The sequence below is a fragment of the Dendrobates tinctorius genome, unplaced genomic scaffold (genome assembly GCF_039654945.1).
Source record: "Dendrobates tinctorius isolate UK_male_01 unplaced genomic scaffold, ASM3965494v1 ptg000028l, whole genome shotgun sequence".
Lineage (NCBI taxonomy): Eukaryota > Metazoa > Chordata > Amphibia > Anura > Dendrobatidae > Dendrobates > Dendrobates tinctorius.
In genome coordinates this window covers 36,712,286-36,727,717 of record NW_027361696.1, presented here as the reverse complement: position 1 = coordinate 36,727,717, position 15,432 = coordinate 36,712,286, and the positions used below count along the sequence as shown (strand labels likewise).

At 45.3% G+C, this 15,432-nt stretch overlaps 1 protein-coding gene across 1 annotated transcript in view; it reads left to right on the top strand.

Annotated features, from left to right (window-relative positions):
- The window catches only part of LOC141085292 (Schwann cell myelin protein-like), a 46,983-nt gene that overhangs the window by 25,797 nt on the left and 5,754 nt on the right, over positions 1 to 15,432 (top strand). Inside the window, exons 5-7 of the mRNA XM_073570569.1 lie at positions 8,210 to 8,452; positions 13,104 to 13,209; positions 14,480 to 14,537. Of these exons, the coding sequence (XP_073426670.1) occupies positions 8,210 to 8,452; positions 13,104 to 13,209; positions 14,480 to 14,537 (407 nt within the window). The remainder of the gene's footprint in view (positions 1 to 8,209; positions 8,453 to 13,103; positions 13,210 to 14,479; positions 14,538 to 15,432) is intronic.

Sequence of the window (15,432 nt, the reverse complement as noted above, 5' to 3'; positions counted from 1 at the left end):
CACTCAGTGGTGGTGAAGTGTGAACAGCACGCGGTGCGACTTGTTTGCGCCTGATGCAGCTGGTACTCCATTACTGCTGCCTTCTGCTCACACAACCTCTCCAACATATGTAACGTTGAATTCCACCTGGTGGGTAGGTCACATATGAATCAATGTTCCGGAGGTGGAACCGGCGCTGCAGAGCTGCAATGCGCGATCTTGCCTTGCTGGAACGCCGCAAGTGAGCGCACTCTATGCGGACCTTGTGCAGCAGTGCATCAAGATCCGGATAGTCCCTCAAAAAACTCTGCACGACCAAGTTGAGCACATGTGCCAGACATGGGATGTGAGTGAGGTTGCCTAGTCCCAGAGCTGCCACCAGATTTCGGCCATTGTCACACACTACCATGCCTGGCTGGAGATTCGCTGGCACAAACCACACGTCGCTCTCCTGCTTGATGGCATTCCAGAGCTCCTGCGCTGTGTGGCTTCGATTCTCCAAAGAAATTAATTTCAATACAGCCTGTTAACATTTGGCCACGGCTGTGCTCATATCGGTCGTAACAGGTAAGCATTTACGGGTCCATGTGGAGGTAGACTGTGACGTCTCCTGCAGTGCTGATTCAGAGGAACTGGAGTATGAGGAGGAGTTAATGTGTACAGACTGGATTCCTGCAATCTTTGGAGTTGGCAGAACACGTACAGCGCCACTCTCAAGATCTGTACCAGGCTCCACAACATTTACCCAATGGGCAGTGAGGGAAAGGTATCGTCCCTGTCCATCGTTACTGGTCCACGCATTGGTGGTCAGGTGGACCTTGCTACTGACGGCGTTTAGTAGCGCATGTTTAATTTTTCCCTCCACATGCTTTTGCAGGGGAGGGATGGTTTGCCTGCTGAAATAAAAGCGGCTGGGCACATTGTATTGTGGGACTGCCAATGCCATGAAGTTACAAAAGGTGTCAGTATCCACTAGCCTGAATGAGAGCATTTCAAGGGACAGTAGTTTTGCAATGCCAGCATTCAGAGCCTGTGCTTGGGGGTGGTTTGCCGAGTATGGGTGCCTTTTCTCCCATGCCTGTGCTACCGATGGCTGTAGACTGGCCTGGGAGTATGAGGATGACAGGGAACGTGGTGATGTGGGTGGAATGACACTGTGTCTCTGTACAGCAGTGCCAAAGGTTCCTCCATGGCGATCCTGTGAGGAAGCCGAACCAGCTGTGTGTGAGCTGGAGGAAGAGGCTACAACCCGAGCTGAAGAGGAGGTAGGTGGCGCTGTAGGTTGGCCTAGGTCTTCAGTGTGTCTTTGTAACGCCACCACCACGTGTTTGGTCTGCACATGTTTCCACATATTGGTGGTATTGAGGTTGCTGACACTTTTCCCTCTTTTCACTTTCTGATGACACAGCTTGCATTTGACAAAGCAAATGTCATCTGCAACTGTGTCAAAAAAGGACCAGGCACTGCAAGTCTTGGGAGCGCCCATTTTGGGATTTGGAAGAGGCATGCTCCTAATGGGTGCCAAAGTGGAGGCTACAGGCAACCGAGTCTGCCCTCTCCCTCCTTTTTGGCCGTTCGGGGAATCTCATCCTCTGAGCTGCTCCCACCACCTTCCTGTACCTCACGCCATGATGGGTCAAGGACCTCATCATCTACACTGCCCTCTTCAAACGACTGCTTCTCCTGGGTAGTCTCGACAGCACAGTACGCACCTGAAAGTGGCACCTGAGTCTCATCTTCAGATGCGTACTGAGGTGTGCTGACCATAGGTACTGGCCCACCCGCTTCTTCAGATTCAGAAAGACAAAGCTGTTGCGCATCACTGCATACTACCTCTTCTTCAAATTCTCGAATGCTGCTTGGCTGGCCCCCTCTTTCCAAGCCAACAGATTCAGAGAACAGAAGCAGAGATGGCTCCTGTCCAGGGCTCTCTGACTGCCTGGGCAATTTGGCAGGTGGTGAAGAGACAGATGGGTGCTCTTCAGTGCTCTGGACCTGAGAGGATCTGGAAATAATTGAGGTCGATGTGTTAGTTGCCATCCATCCGACAACGGCTTCAATTTGTTCGTCCCGCAGAAGTGGGGTACGGCGAGCTCCTACAAAGCTGCGTATAAGGGACTGTTCCCTGGTAAAACTGGGGGATGCTGAGTCACTGGTGCCCACAGCTGGCACAGAATTCCCACGTCCTCTCCCTGCAGAAACTCCACTTCCACAACCACGTGCCTTACTCCCTGCTTTCTTCATCTTGGAAGACTGATAAAGATAGGCAGAAAAGTCCTAAGGGCTTAGTGTGCTTATTCCTGAACAGCTGCTAACAGGTTTAAGAAACACTAATTTTATAAAGTGTGGACTAAACTTTAATATGAGCTAATGTGGCCTACACAACTGTAAAGTGGAGTGTTTGGTGAACTTTATTAACTTTTTTTTTTTCTTCACAAAAAGACACTGGATGTGCCCAAAGATGTGAAACCGATATTATCACAAACTTTTTGTAGCTATTACAATGCAGGAAGGTAACCTACAATGCAATAGATAAGGCTCCAAAACATAGGCTAATACTAATCTAGCTGGGGCTGCAGGGCACAAGCCAGCAGAAAGGCTCCTCTATCTACCCCTATATAGTGTTTGCAAATATTCTAGCTGAATACGGATGGATCCACACTAATAGGAGAAATCTGGAAAAATGAGCAGCACTAATGCAAAAAAGGACAATGTATGAGGCAGTGATGCACGCTGAGCCGACTACAACCGGAGGTGGCTGCAGGACACACTACAGCGTGAGCTTCACTCACACACAGCGCTGCAAAGCAAAAGAAAGCTTCTCACTCAGCGGTTGCTAAAGTAGCCTGGGTAAAGCACAATAAAGCAAATCGCTAGCTCAAACAGTCCCTCAGAGTCAGAACAGCAGCGTCCTGTCCCTAAGTAAATTCACAGCAGAGTGAACCCAAAATGGCGGCGGCGGCGGCTTTTATAGTGCATCATGACATCATTTCAGCAGCCAATCGCAGCCATGCCATTAGTTAACATGCCTAACATGCATCACAGGATGTGCCCACACTTCTTAGGATTCCTCATTGGCTGAATAAAATCAAACTGGCTCATTGCATTATGGGAACTTCCGATTCTGGTATTCGATATTCTAAAAGTATCGGATCTCAGTATCGGAACTCCGATACCGCGAATATTGGCCGATACCCGATATTGCAGTATCGGAATGCTCAACACTACAAGCAGCAGATCCCTCTGAAAAGCCCCATTGCCCATTTGAATACAGTAATGGACAGCTTCGGTTTGCTGAGAGTTGGTGGTTGTGTAAATCAAGCCAAAATTGTGGTTTCGGAGCAACACCCTTGCATCATTCCCAGTAAACACCATATCACTGAATTACTGATCTGGCACTTTCATGAAAGGACCGAACATCAAGGCAGGCAGATCACAGAGGGCATGTTATGGTCTGCAGGGCTTTGGATCATAGGTATGAAAAGACGCGTAGCGGGATTACTACATCGCTGTCGGAAGACCAGAGGAAAACAGGTACTTCAGCAAATGGCCGACCAGCCCTCTGACAGACTGAGTGCCAAACCGCCTTTCACCTACGTTGGCCTAGATGTCTTTGGGCCATGGATGGTATCTGCACACAGAACTCGAGGTGGCCACACCAACAGCAAACGTTTGGCTGTAAAATTCACTTGTATGAGTGTCCGTGCCGTCCACATAGAGGTAATAGAGTCTATGGACGCATCCAGCCTGAACAACGTTCTCTGGCGTTTTCTAGCGATCAGAGGACCGGTGAAACAGTTGAGGTCCGACCGCGGAAGCAACTTCATCGGTGCATGTCGAGAGCTGGATATTGACATCAAGCCAATTCAGGATCAACTGGCAGAAAGAGGTTGCACCTGGATCTTCAATCCTCCGCATAGTTCTCACATGGGAGGTTCCTGGGAAAGGATGATCGGGATCTCATGCAACATCCTGAATTCTATGTTTATGGATGTAAACTCTTTAAGGCTTACGCATGAGACCTTGGTTACTCTTCTGGCTGAAGTTTCTGCCATAATCAACTCAAGACCACTTGTCCCAGTGTCAATGGATCCCGAAATGCCGACCATTCTTACACCAGCTACTCTTCTCACTCAAAAGATTGGGAACCCACTAACAGTTAGTGGAGAGTTTACACCTACCAGAAACAATGGAAACGTGTGCAGTACCTCGCTGATTACTTCTGGAACCGGTGGAGAAAGGAGTATCTCTTGATCCTCCAAGGAAGAAGGAAATGGCAACAGAGTAAACCGCATTTTAAAGAAGGAGATGTGGTACTAATGAAAGAGCAACAAGCCCAAAGGATCAACTGGCCTATGGAAATTGTTACAAAGTGTGACGAGGTCAGCTTACGCTGAGTCGACTTTTCTTTAGAGTGGACCCTATGGGTCGTGGCACCCACCCACCTAGGGCGAGCTGACCTTGTGAGGAACCACCCCCTATATAGGGAGTGTCAGGGGCAAGACCAAGGGGGAGAGCCACCACGACTGCTGGCACCATACGGCCGGCTCAGGTAGACACTAGGTACGAGTGACTGACAACAAGGACGAGCAGGAAGCAAGACAAGACAAGACGTAAGTTCAAGGTATCTTCATTAAGACAACTTCAGAAAAACATTCAGTGCAAAAACGTGAGAACAAGCAAACACGGCAAGGTGCCTGCGAGGGCACGCCAAGGTTCATGGCATGGTACATGCCTGGTGGCACGCCTGGGTCTCAATGGCATCGGACTCCGGACAGCAGGCAATGATCAACAGGGTCATCAGGTTCCGGAGCTCTGATGGCGATCGGCAGGATCTGGGCATCAGGCAAACCAGGGTACAGGCAAAGAGGCACGACAGATATCCAGGTATGGTGCATGTTAGGGAACATGCCGAGGTTCAAGGCAGGATTCCAGGCAGGGTGCGTGCTAGGGGCACACCAGGGTCCAGGGCAAGGTGCAAGGCAGGGTGCGTGTGTAGGGGACACGCCAGGGTTCAAAGCAAGGTAGAAGGCAAGGTGCGTGTGTAGGGGACACGCCAGGGTTCAAAGTTCAATAAACAAGACAGGGTGCGTGTGTAGAGACACGCCAAGGCACAAGTTACAAGGCAGAGTCCTGCGCGTGCAGAGAGACACGCCAGGGTCAGGGTTCAAGGCAGAGTCCTGCGTGTGCAGAGAGACACGCCAGGGTCAGGTTCAAGGCAGAGTCCTGCGCATGCAGAGAGACACACCAGGGTCAGAGTTCAAGGCAGAGTCCTGCACGTGCAGAGCGGCACGCCAGGGTCAAGGCAGAGTCCTGCACGTGAAGAGAGACATGCCAGGGTCAGGGTTCAAGGCAGAGTCCTCCGCGTGCAGAGGACATGCCAGGGGCAGAGTACAGGCTAGGACCTGTGCCTGCGAGAGGGCACGATAGGGGACATGGCAAGACCTGCACGTACTTTTATAGAAGCACGGGGAGGTATGCCACGGGGCAGGCGAGGGCCTGCGCATGCTAAGAGAAGCACGGAGAGCACAGTGCAGAGACAGCGTGGGTGCAAGGAAGCACAGAAAGCACGGCTGGGGCACTGGCTAGCTGATCTAGCTGCAGCACAAACAGGCGGGCAAGACTCCAGTGAACCCGGCTGGGGCATAGCAGGCAACACAGTTGTCACAGACCGATGAGCATGGCTGAGGCACAAGCAGGTGGGCACGGCTAGGACGGGCACGGTTGAGGCACAAGCAGGAGGCTAGGAAGGCCAGGCGCATGCAAAGGGCACATGAAGAAACAAGGCAAGGCAAAGCAAGAAACAAGGCAAAGCTAGGTGAGAAACAAGACAAAACGAGGCAGGGTACGGAACAATGAGTGGAACGTAGGCAGAAACACAGAGCCAGGTCAGAGCGAGAACAGAGCTAGAAGCGGAGCGGAGGCCAGAACCGGGTCAAGGGAGAACCTTGAGACTAGCGTGGAAATGTGCAAGAAAGCACGATAGGACAGAGTCCAGCAGTGAAGCGTAGGCTGAAGCCCAGAGCCGGGTCAAGGAAGAACCTTGAGACTAGACATGGAAATGTGCAAGAGAGTACCATAGAGCAGAGTACGGAAAACCAGGCAGAGACAAGAAACATGAGAAGCACTACAAGGCTCAGAATAGCAAAGACCAGCCATGGCAGAACAGTCAAAGGCAGAGAACAGTGGAAGTACTGCAAGGCAAAGCAAGGCAAGGACAAACATGGCACGAGAGACAACACAAGACATGGCATGAGACAAGAGGCAGAGTTCAAGCACAGAGCATGTGCAGAGCAGCACTACAAGGTAGAGTGCAGGGGCACAGAATACAGGGAGCGACCGAGCAGACCAAGCAGCCATGCAAGGAAGCAACACAATACTCAGGCCCCGACCATAGGAAGGGGCGGTCTGATATAGCACCATAGCACCTGCACTTCCGGGTGAGGATCAGGGAAGGACTTCCAGTTCAGATCCTCCAGGATCATAGAGAGCATTGCTAGATCAGACTGAGCTGAACCATAGAGAAGGTCACATGATCAGGGGTTCCAGGAATACATAGAGGATTGCAGAATCAGACAGCGCTGGAACATAGGGAAGGTCACATGATCAGGGGTTCCAGGAATACAGAGGATTGCTGAATCAAAGCAGAGATGGATGGTTACCTAGCAACGGCGTGCAGCCATGAGGTAAGGCGCGTGTGCAGACTGCTCCAGGTTTTCTGCAGCACGAGACATAACGGGCATGAGAATTCAGTGCACGTGCACACTGCTCCAGGGGTCATGCGGCATAACAGACATGGCGGGCATGACAGGCATAACAGACATGATAGGCATAATGGACATGGCGGGCATGACACAAAGACTTTCCCTAGTCAAGGCGGTAAGGTCTGGAAGGTGGAGCTGAAGGTACCTAGGAAAGGCGAGCCTAAGACATTTCAGAGGCCAATCCACGAGCTCGTATTGATACTACCAATTGAGGACATTCCGGTAGTATGAACCATGAACAGAACACTGCCCCAGTACTTCGTCCATTGGATTACCGGTGGGTCAGAGACAGTTTGGCCTAGGGCGGCTTCTTCTATCAGAAGATGGGTTTTCTTTGGATTGTCTCAGGATCTCTGTCATCTACCTCGTTTTGAAGTTATTATTGCATGCATATTTGTGTTTGTTTTCCAGCTTATTGAACTTTATTTAAAAAAAAAAAACAACAATATAGTGAAATCCCTTACAGAATTTCAGAAGGGGAGTGTGCTGTTCCGTCTAAAGTTATGATCATATGGTTTCATAGATTGTGTTATTTTCCATGCTGTGTAGTCTTGCATTTGGTCTGCTGCCACCTGCTGGTCTTTTTCTGTACAGCAGCCTGCAGCTAATTAATTCTAGCACATGCCTTCCACTTCCGGATCAGTCACTCCTTCTCTTCCTGCTGGTGGCCATTCTTAGTTTCATTTTCACCTGGGAGAGACTCGCCTGTACGGTCTGTGGAAGGCATCAGTTTTTTGACCAATTTGCTGAATCAATTTGCTGCACACCTTGCTCCAACTTGCTACCACCTTGCTGCATCACATTTGCTGTACCACCTTGGTTGTTACATCTGCACGTTTGGAGGAGTACTTCATTACCAATCATACGCTGTACGTCCAGATTTCCAATAAACAAGTCTGGACTTCACAATCCTTGGTGTGTATAATCTGTCCGAACATTGAACATCAACAATGGTCCTGTCTGCTCTGCATTGAGGAAACGAAAGGTGGGGATCTCTCCCAGCCCCAATAAACTACACCTCCATTCGCCTCATGTGGGGACAGAACAGTCCAATACCACCTCCAAAGCAGTATTTAAAGGGGTTCATTATGATGAGCTAATGAACTTCAAAGGGCCCATGTACTGTTCTTGCACGGTGGTCTCTACTGTCTGTTTCCATCACTCTCCCATCTATCCACATGTCTACTGCAACCAATTACCCACATGTGCTGTGTGCACCACTGAGACTAGTAATTGACTGCAGCGGTCACATGTGCAGACGACTTATCGCATCTGCATCAAAGTAAACAAAGACCACCGGGTAGCTCCAAAGCAGCTTCACTAAAGAACTGGAGGCGTGTATCTAATAACTACATGTTTTTAATTTAATACTATTTCATGCCTGTGTACAGTATTCCTGAAAAACATTTTGATGGAGACAAAAATTTGCAATCAGGGAATATGAAAGTTTTCTTTTGTTCCAACAGATAAGCCAAAGAATGTAACAATTAGAGTTCAAACAAAGAAAGGTGATGATATCACTTTACAGTGCACAAGTCATGGTAATCCATACAAAACCAACTACAGGTGGTACAAAGGGGAAAAGAAGACATTAGCCGGAATTGGAGAAAGCATAACAGTGCTTAATGAGACTTCGGACACATATATCTGTTCAGCAACCAATGAAATTGGAACCCAAAACTCGTCTGTCTTCTCCTTTACCAATCAATGTGAGTATTAGAGATAGTACGTTTGGTGTATGCCCCATATGGGCAATGTGCCATGTAGGTCACTCCCTTGGGGCCATATATAAGGACTCAATGCTAGATTTTGAGATCCTTGGTTGCTCAGTTTCATTAATAAACTTTGGGTTTCACCAGGTGTTTTATTATAAGGTGACCAGTAGAGTTGAGCGATACCAGCCGATACTTGAAAATATCGGATCGGAATGGATCGGCCGATCTTAAAAAAAAGTATCGGTATTGCCGATTCCGATACCGGAAGTCCCATTCAAGTCTATGGGACTTCCGGTATCGGAATAAGAAAAACCCTATTTTTGCCTTGTACAGCCTCTCTGGGGTCTGTACGGGCCTTTCGGGGGGCTGTGCCAGCCTGCCGGGGGGTCTGTGCAGGCTCCAGTGGTCTGTGCCGGCCTGCCGGTGGGCTGTGCAGGCTCCGGTGGTCTGTGCCGGCCTGCCGGGGGGCTGTGCTGGCCTGCCGGTGGGCTGTGCAGGCTCCTGGGGTCTGTGCAGGCATCGTCCGATGGGACTACAAGTCCCATCGGACGATGCCTGCTACCATGACAGTGACTGACACATTAGCCAATGATGGGACAGTAGTAGTCCCATCATCCGGCTAATGTGTTGAATGTAGAAAAAAAAAAAAAATTACATGCTACATACATGTAACATACATACTACATGCAACATGCATACTACATACATGCTACATACTACATGCATACTACATACATAATACATATATACTACATGCATGCAACATACATACAACATATATACTACATGCATGCAACATGCATACTACATATATACCACATATATACTACATGTAGCATACATACTACATATATACCACATATATACTACATGTAACATACATACTACATATATACTACATGCTACATACATGCTACATACATAATACATACATGCTACATACTACATACATAATACATATATACTACATGCATGCAACATACATACAACATATATACTACATGCATGCAACATGCATACTACATATATACCACATATATACTACATGTAACATACATACTACATATATACTATATATACTACATGTAACATACATACTACATACATACTACATGCTACATACATGCTACATACATACTACATACATGCTACATACTACATACATAATACATATATACTACATGCATGCAACATACATACAACATATATACTACATGCATACTACATATATACTATATATACTACATGCATACTACATATATACTATATATACTACATGTAACATACATACTACATATATACTACATGCTACATACATGCAACATACATACTACATACATGCTACATACATACTAAATACATAATACATATATACTACATGCATGCAACATGCATACAACATATATACTACATGCATGCAACATGCATACTACATATATACTATATATACAACATGTAACATACATACTACATGCTACATACATGCAACATACACACTACATGCTACATACATACAACATACACACTACATACATGCTACATACATACACACTACATGCTACATACATGCAACATACATGCTACATACTACATACATGCTACATACTACATACATGCTACATACATACTACATATATACCACATGCATGCAACATGCATACTACATATATACTGCATATATACTACATGCATGCAACATACATATATACTACATACAATACATACATATAGACATACAGTACATATAACATAGAGTACATACTTACCGTCACTTGTCACTTTGATCCCCGAAGCCATTGTCCCCTTGAGGAATAAATATCAAAATAAAAAAACACCAATATACTTACCCCGATCCGCAGAAGTCCGCGAGGGTCCCACGTCGATCTTGCGTGGAGAACAGCAGCATCAGCTGATGCTACCGTTCTCTACCAGCTCCAGGAATACAATGACGGAAGGTAGGTATCCTTCCGCACTGTATTCCTCCACCACTGTAAAAAAAAAGTCCCTAGTCTCACTTTATGCCATTGCTGCGTGGGAATACCTACCTTCCATCATTGTATTCCTGGAGCTGGTAGAGAACGGTAGCATCAGCTGATGCTGCTGTTCTCCACGCAAGATGGACGTGGGACCCTCGTGGACTTCTGCGGATCGGGGTAAGTATATTGGTGTTTTTTTATTTTGATATTTATTCCTCAGACGACAATGGCTTCGGGGATCAAAGTGACAAGTGACGGTAAGTATGTACTCTATGTTATATGTACTGTATGTCTATATGTATGTATTGCATGTAGTATATATGTATGTTGCATGCATGTAGTATATATGCAGTATATATGTAGTATGCATGTTGCATGCATGTGGTATGTAGCATGTATGTAGTATGTAGCATGTATGTAGTATGTAGCATGTATGTATGTTGCATGTATGTAGCATGTAGTGTGTATGTAAGTAGCATGTATGTAGTGTGTATGTTGCATGTATGTAGCATGTAGTGTGTATGTTGCATGTATGTAGCATGTAGTATGTATGTTACATGTAGTATATATAGTATATATGTAGTATGCATGTTGCATGCATGTAGTATATATGTTGTATGCATGTTGCATGCATGTAGTGTATATGTATTATGTATGTAGTATGTATGTAGCATGTATGTAGTATGTATATTGCATGTACTGTATGTAGCATGTAGTATATATGTAGTATGTATGTTACATGTAGTATATATAGTATATATGTAGCATGCATGTAGTATATATAGTATATATGTAGTATGCATGTAGTATATATAGTATATATGTAGTATGCATGTAGTATATATGTTGTATGTATGTTGCATGCATGTAGTATATATGTATTATGTATGTAGTATGTAGCATGTATGTAGCATGTATGTAGCATGTATGTAGCATGTAGTATATATTTAGTATGTATGTTACATGTAGTATATATAGTATATACTGTATGTAGTATGCATGTTGCATGCATGTAGTATATATGTTGTATGTATGTTGCATGCATGTAGTATATATGTATTATGTATGTAGTATGTAGCATGTATGTAGCATGTATGTAGCATGTAGTATATATGTAGTATGTATGTTACATGTAGTATATATAGTATATATGTAGTATGCATGTTGCATGCATGTAGTATATATGTTGTATGTATGTTGCATGCATGTAGTATATATGTATTATGTATGTAGTATGTAGCATGTATGTAGCATGTATGTAGCATGTAATTTTTTTTTTTTTTTTTACATTCAACACATTAGCCGGATGATGGGACTACTACTGTCTCATCATTGGCTAATGTGTCAATCACTGTCATGGTAGCAGGCATCGCCCGATGGGACTTGTAGTCCCATCAGACGATGCCTGCACAGACCCCCGGAGCCTGCACAGCCCACCGGCAGGCCGGCACAGCTCCCCTGGCAGGCCGGCACAGACCCCCGGAGCCTGCACAGCCCACCGGCAGGCCGGCACAGGCCACCGGAGCCAGCACAGACCACCGGCAGGCCTGCACAGACCACCGGCAGGCCGGCACAGACCCCCGGACAGTCGGCACAGCCCCCCCGAAGGCCCAAACTGACGGCGCATCATGATGCGCACAGACAGCGCATCATGATGACGTCATTTCGGCAGCCAATCAGAGCCACAAAAGTGGCTCATTGCATTTTGGACTTCCAATTCCGGTATCCGATACGAAAAAAGTATCGGTACTCGGTATCGGAATTCTGATACGGCAAATATCGGCCGATACCCGATACTTGCGGTATCGGAAAGCTCAACACTAGTGACCAGAGCTAGTCATTTTAGGGGACTGTTCTGTGTAAGTAAGTAAAGGAGTAACACGATTTTTGGCCATTATCCACCAGTTTTCCCATTTTAGGCTCTATAATTGTCAGTTGTAACAAATTAATGATTGGAAATTATGATGTCTCCCATAAGCAGTGTCGAGAGACATGAGGGATTCCTACTCTCCCGAAACAGCAGGAACATGGAGGACATTAGACATCAATACTGAGCAGTAAAAAAGCTTTGGGAGAGACAAAACACTTACTAGAAAGCAGCTGTCTATATGACATTATGTCTTTCTCACTGTGGTCCTCCTTCCACATCACTCTAGACTTCAATCAGCAGCTGTAATCTGATCCCTCAGTGAGTTGACGGTTCACCCTCTTTTGACCAAGCTGTTTTTCAGAGACAAAGTGAAGCATAAGCAAAGGTCTCAGATAAGATATATTTTAAAGCTTCTGGCACAATTGATTTAGGTAATGTTTCTTGTAACAACTACTGATTTAACTCTTTCCTTGGCTGCACAAGTTTTTTGTAAAACAATGAGCTGCTCTTACGAACCACAAAAATAGAATTTATCCAAAATGTTCTTCTTGGGTCATCAAACTCCTCAATATCCTGAAAGCCACATGTTCCTCCACCAGGTGGCTGCCACGACCTACACATCACAGATGTCACAGAGTCTCTGCTTCCCATGTTGTTGTTTTTTTTCTAATATCCTGTAATGATTCTGAATAAACATCATTTTGTATTCTGTCCAATGAGAGCAATATAAATAGTGATGAGCTAAATCGCTATTGTGGAAACCTGACCTCATTTTGCTAATTTCTTTTTTTTTTGGCAGATGACAGTAAACAAAACACTGAAACCATTTTGATAATTGGAGGAGCAGTCGGATTTTTGGCTTTGGCTATAATAGTTATGGTAGCTATTTTCTGCATCTTAAAGAGGTAAGCTATTAACCAAAATTAGGAGCTCGCTGAGAGCGGAGACGTAATTACAACATATTGGCAGAATGTTTACGACAGTAATTTGACCTCATAATAATAATTTTATTTCTATGGCACAACATAAGTGGTTACATAAACATGCATTAAAGAAAATACAAAGTAACACCTAGTTCACCAGTTACAGGAAGAGTGAGGTCCCTGCGCACAAGCTACAATCTGTAAGGAAATAGGGGGACACAGTAGGTTCGGTCCAGCCAGGAAAAGGAGGAGGTGAGCTGTGACATCACCTACTGTGAGTGGTGGGTTCTGTGTTATCTACTGTTTATAGAGGTGTTATCAGTCATTGTACAAGAGAAGGAGGAGGTGAGCTGTGACATCACCTATTGTGAATGGTGGATCCTGTGTTATCTACTGTATATAGTGGTGTTATCAGTCATTGTACAGGAGGAGGAGGTGAGCTGTGACATCACCTATTGTGAATGGTGGATCCTGTGCTATCTACTGTATATAGAGGTGTTATCAGTCATTGTACAGGAGGAGGAGGAGGTGAGCTGTGACATCACCTATTGTGAATGGTGGATCCTGTGTTATATTCTGTATATAGAGGTGTTATCAGTCACTGTAGTGGAGGAGGAAGTGAGCTGTGATATCACCTATTGTGAATGGTGGATCCTGTGTTTTCTACTGTATATAGAGGTGCTATCAGTCATTGTAAAGGAGGAGGAGGTGAGCTGTGATATCACCTATTGTGAATAGTGGATCCTGTGTTAACTACTGGATATAGAGATGTATTATGTCATTGTACAGGAGGTGGAGGTGAGCTGTGACATCACCTAATGTGAATGATAGATCATGTGTTATCTACTTTATATAGAGGTGCTATCAGTCATTGTACAGGAGAAGGTGAGCTGTGACATCACCTATTGTGAATGCTGGATCCTGTGTTAGCTACTTTATATTCTGTATCCTGTTATCATCTGAAAACTATAAAACTCCTGAAAACATGATCTGTTGGTGGCTCTTTAGGATTGTAGTTGGGGACCACTGTCCTTCATACCAAAGTATCATCATTTTTTCCTATCTTTCTTCCCTCAAATTTTTCATTTCTTTTTCTCTCTTTCCCTATCCCATTAGTTCTTCCTTTTTCTCCCTTCTTTATTCCCTGACTCCCTCCCTCTGTCATTCACTCTTGCATTTTCCTTCCACTTTTCCTTTGTAGATCCTCAAAATGTCATCACCTGCTGTAAAATAAAATATATTTTTTTCTTAGGAGAAAAAAAAGAACATTAGCTCATGCAAAGGAGAAAAGGGTTCAGGAGAGTGATAAGGTATTATTTACTTATATATATATATATGGTATATATATTTGTTAAGAAATAAAAATATACCCCAAATATATTTGTCTTAAATTGTTGTTGGTATTGGAAATCTTACTTACTATGAAAGGGGTTGTCCTTTTTTTTAGAAAACTTGATGTCACGTGATTCATAGTTATAAACTAAAATAAATACTGAGTACTACTTACCATCTCCAAGTCCAGCGCCTGATTTCCACCTACAGTTAACACATAAAGTGCTTTATATCTAGGAGGATGCAATTCCTCTACAATGTCATCAATGTCAGTTTCTTAGTGTAGGTGTAGGGAAGGTGACCTGATGGACCTACTTGTCAGTAAGTAGGAAGGAGGGTTTGCACATTTTAGGCAGATAGCAGTTATGACCGTGGGGAAACAGCTAGGAAAGTGTAGGTGATGTGCAGTACCTGGGGTTGACCACAAGATGGCAGGGAGGAATGTGAGTTCAGGACTTGACAACAGCTTAGGGCTTTAGAAACCGTTGGTCAAGGGGGCGGAGTTACAGTGAACCGGGAAAGTTATAAATTTGACAGGAGGGTTCCAGAAAGTTCACGTCCCCGGGAGGTGCTCAAGAGACAAGGAGTCGGTGACAGTTTGTGTGCTGTGAGGAGAGCCAAACCAGGGGACTGAGGAGAGAGGAAGTCAGGGGGGTGGTCCTGACATGAAGTACCACAGTACAGACGAGGCCCCAGGGGAAAAGCATACCGTATTGAAGGCGATAACTGACCAGTAAAAGTGCTGATGGTGTACGGGCCTAAGGCGGCCACAGTGACTGCGCTGACAGGATCGCCACTAAGTGAAAAAGGGACGGTACATGTATTCATGTCCCTGGTGAAAAAGTACGGTGTGTGTAGCGAGGCCTGGAAACG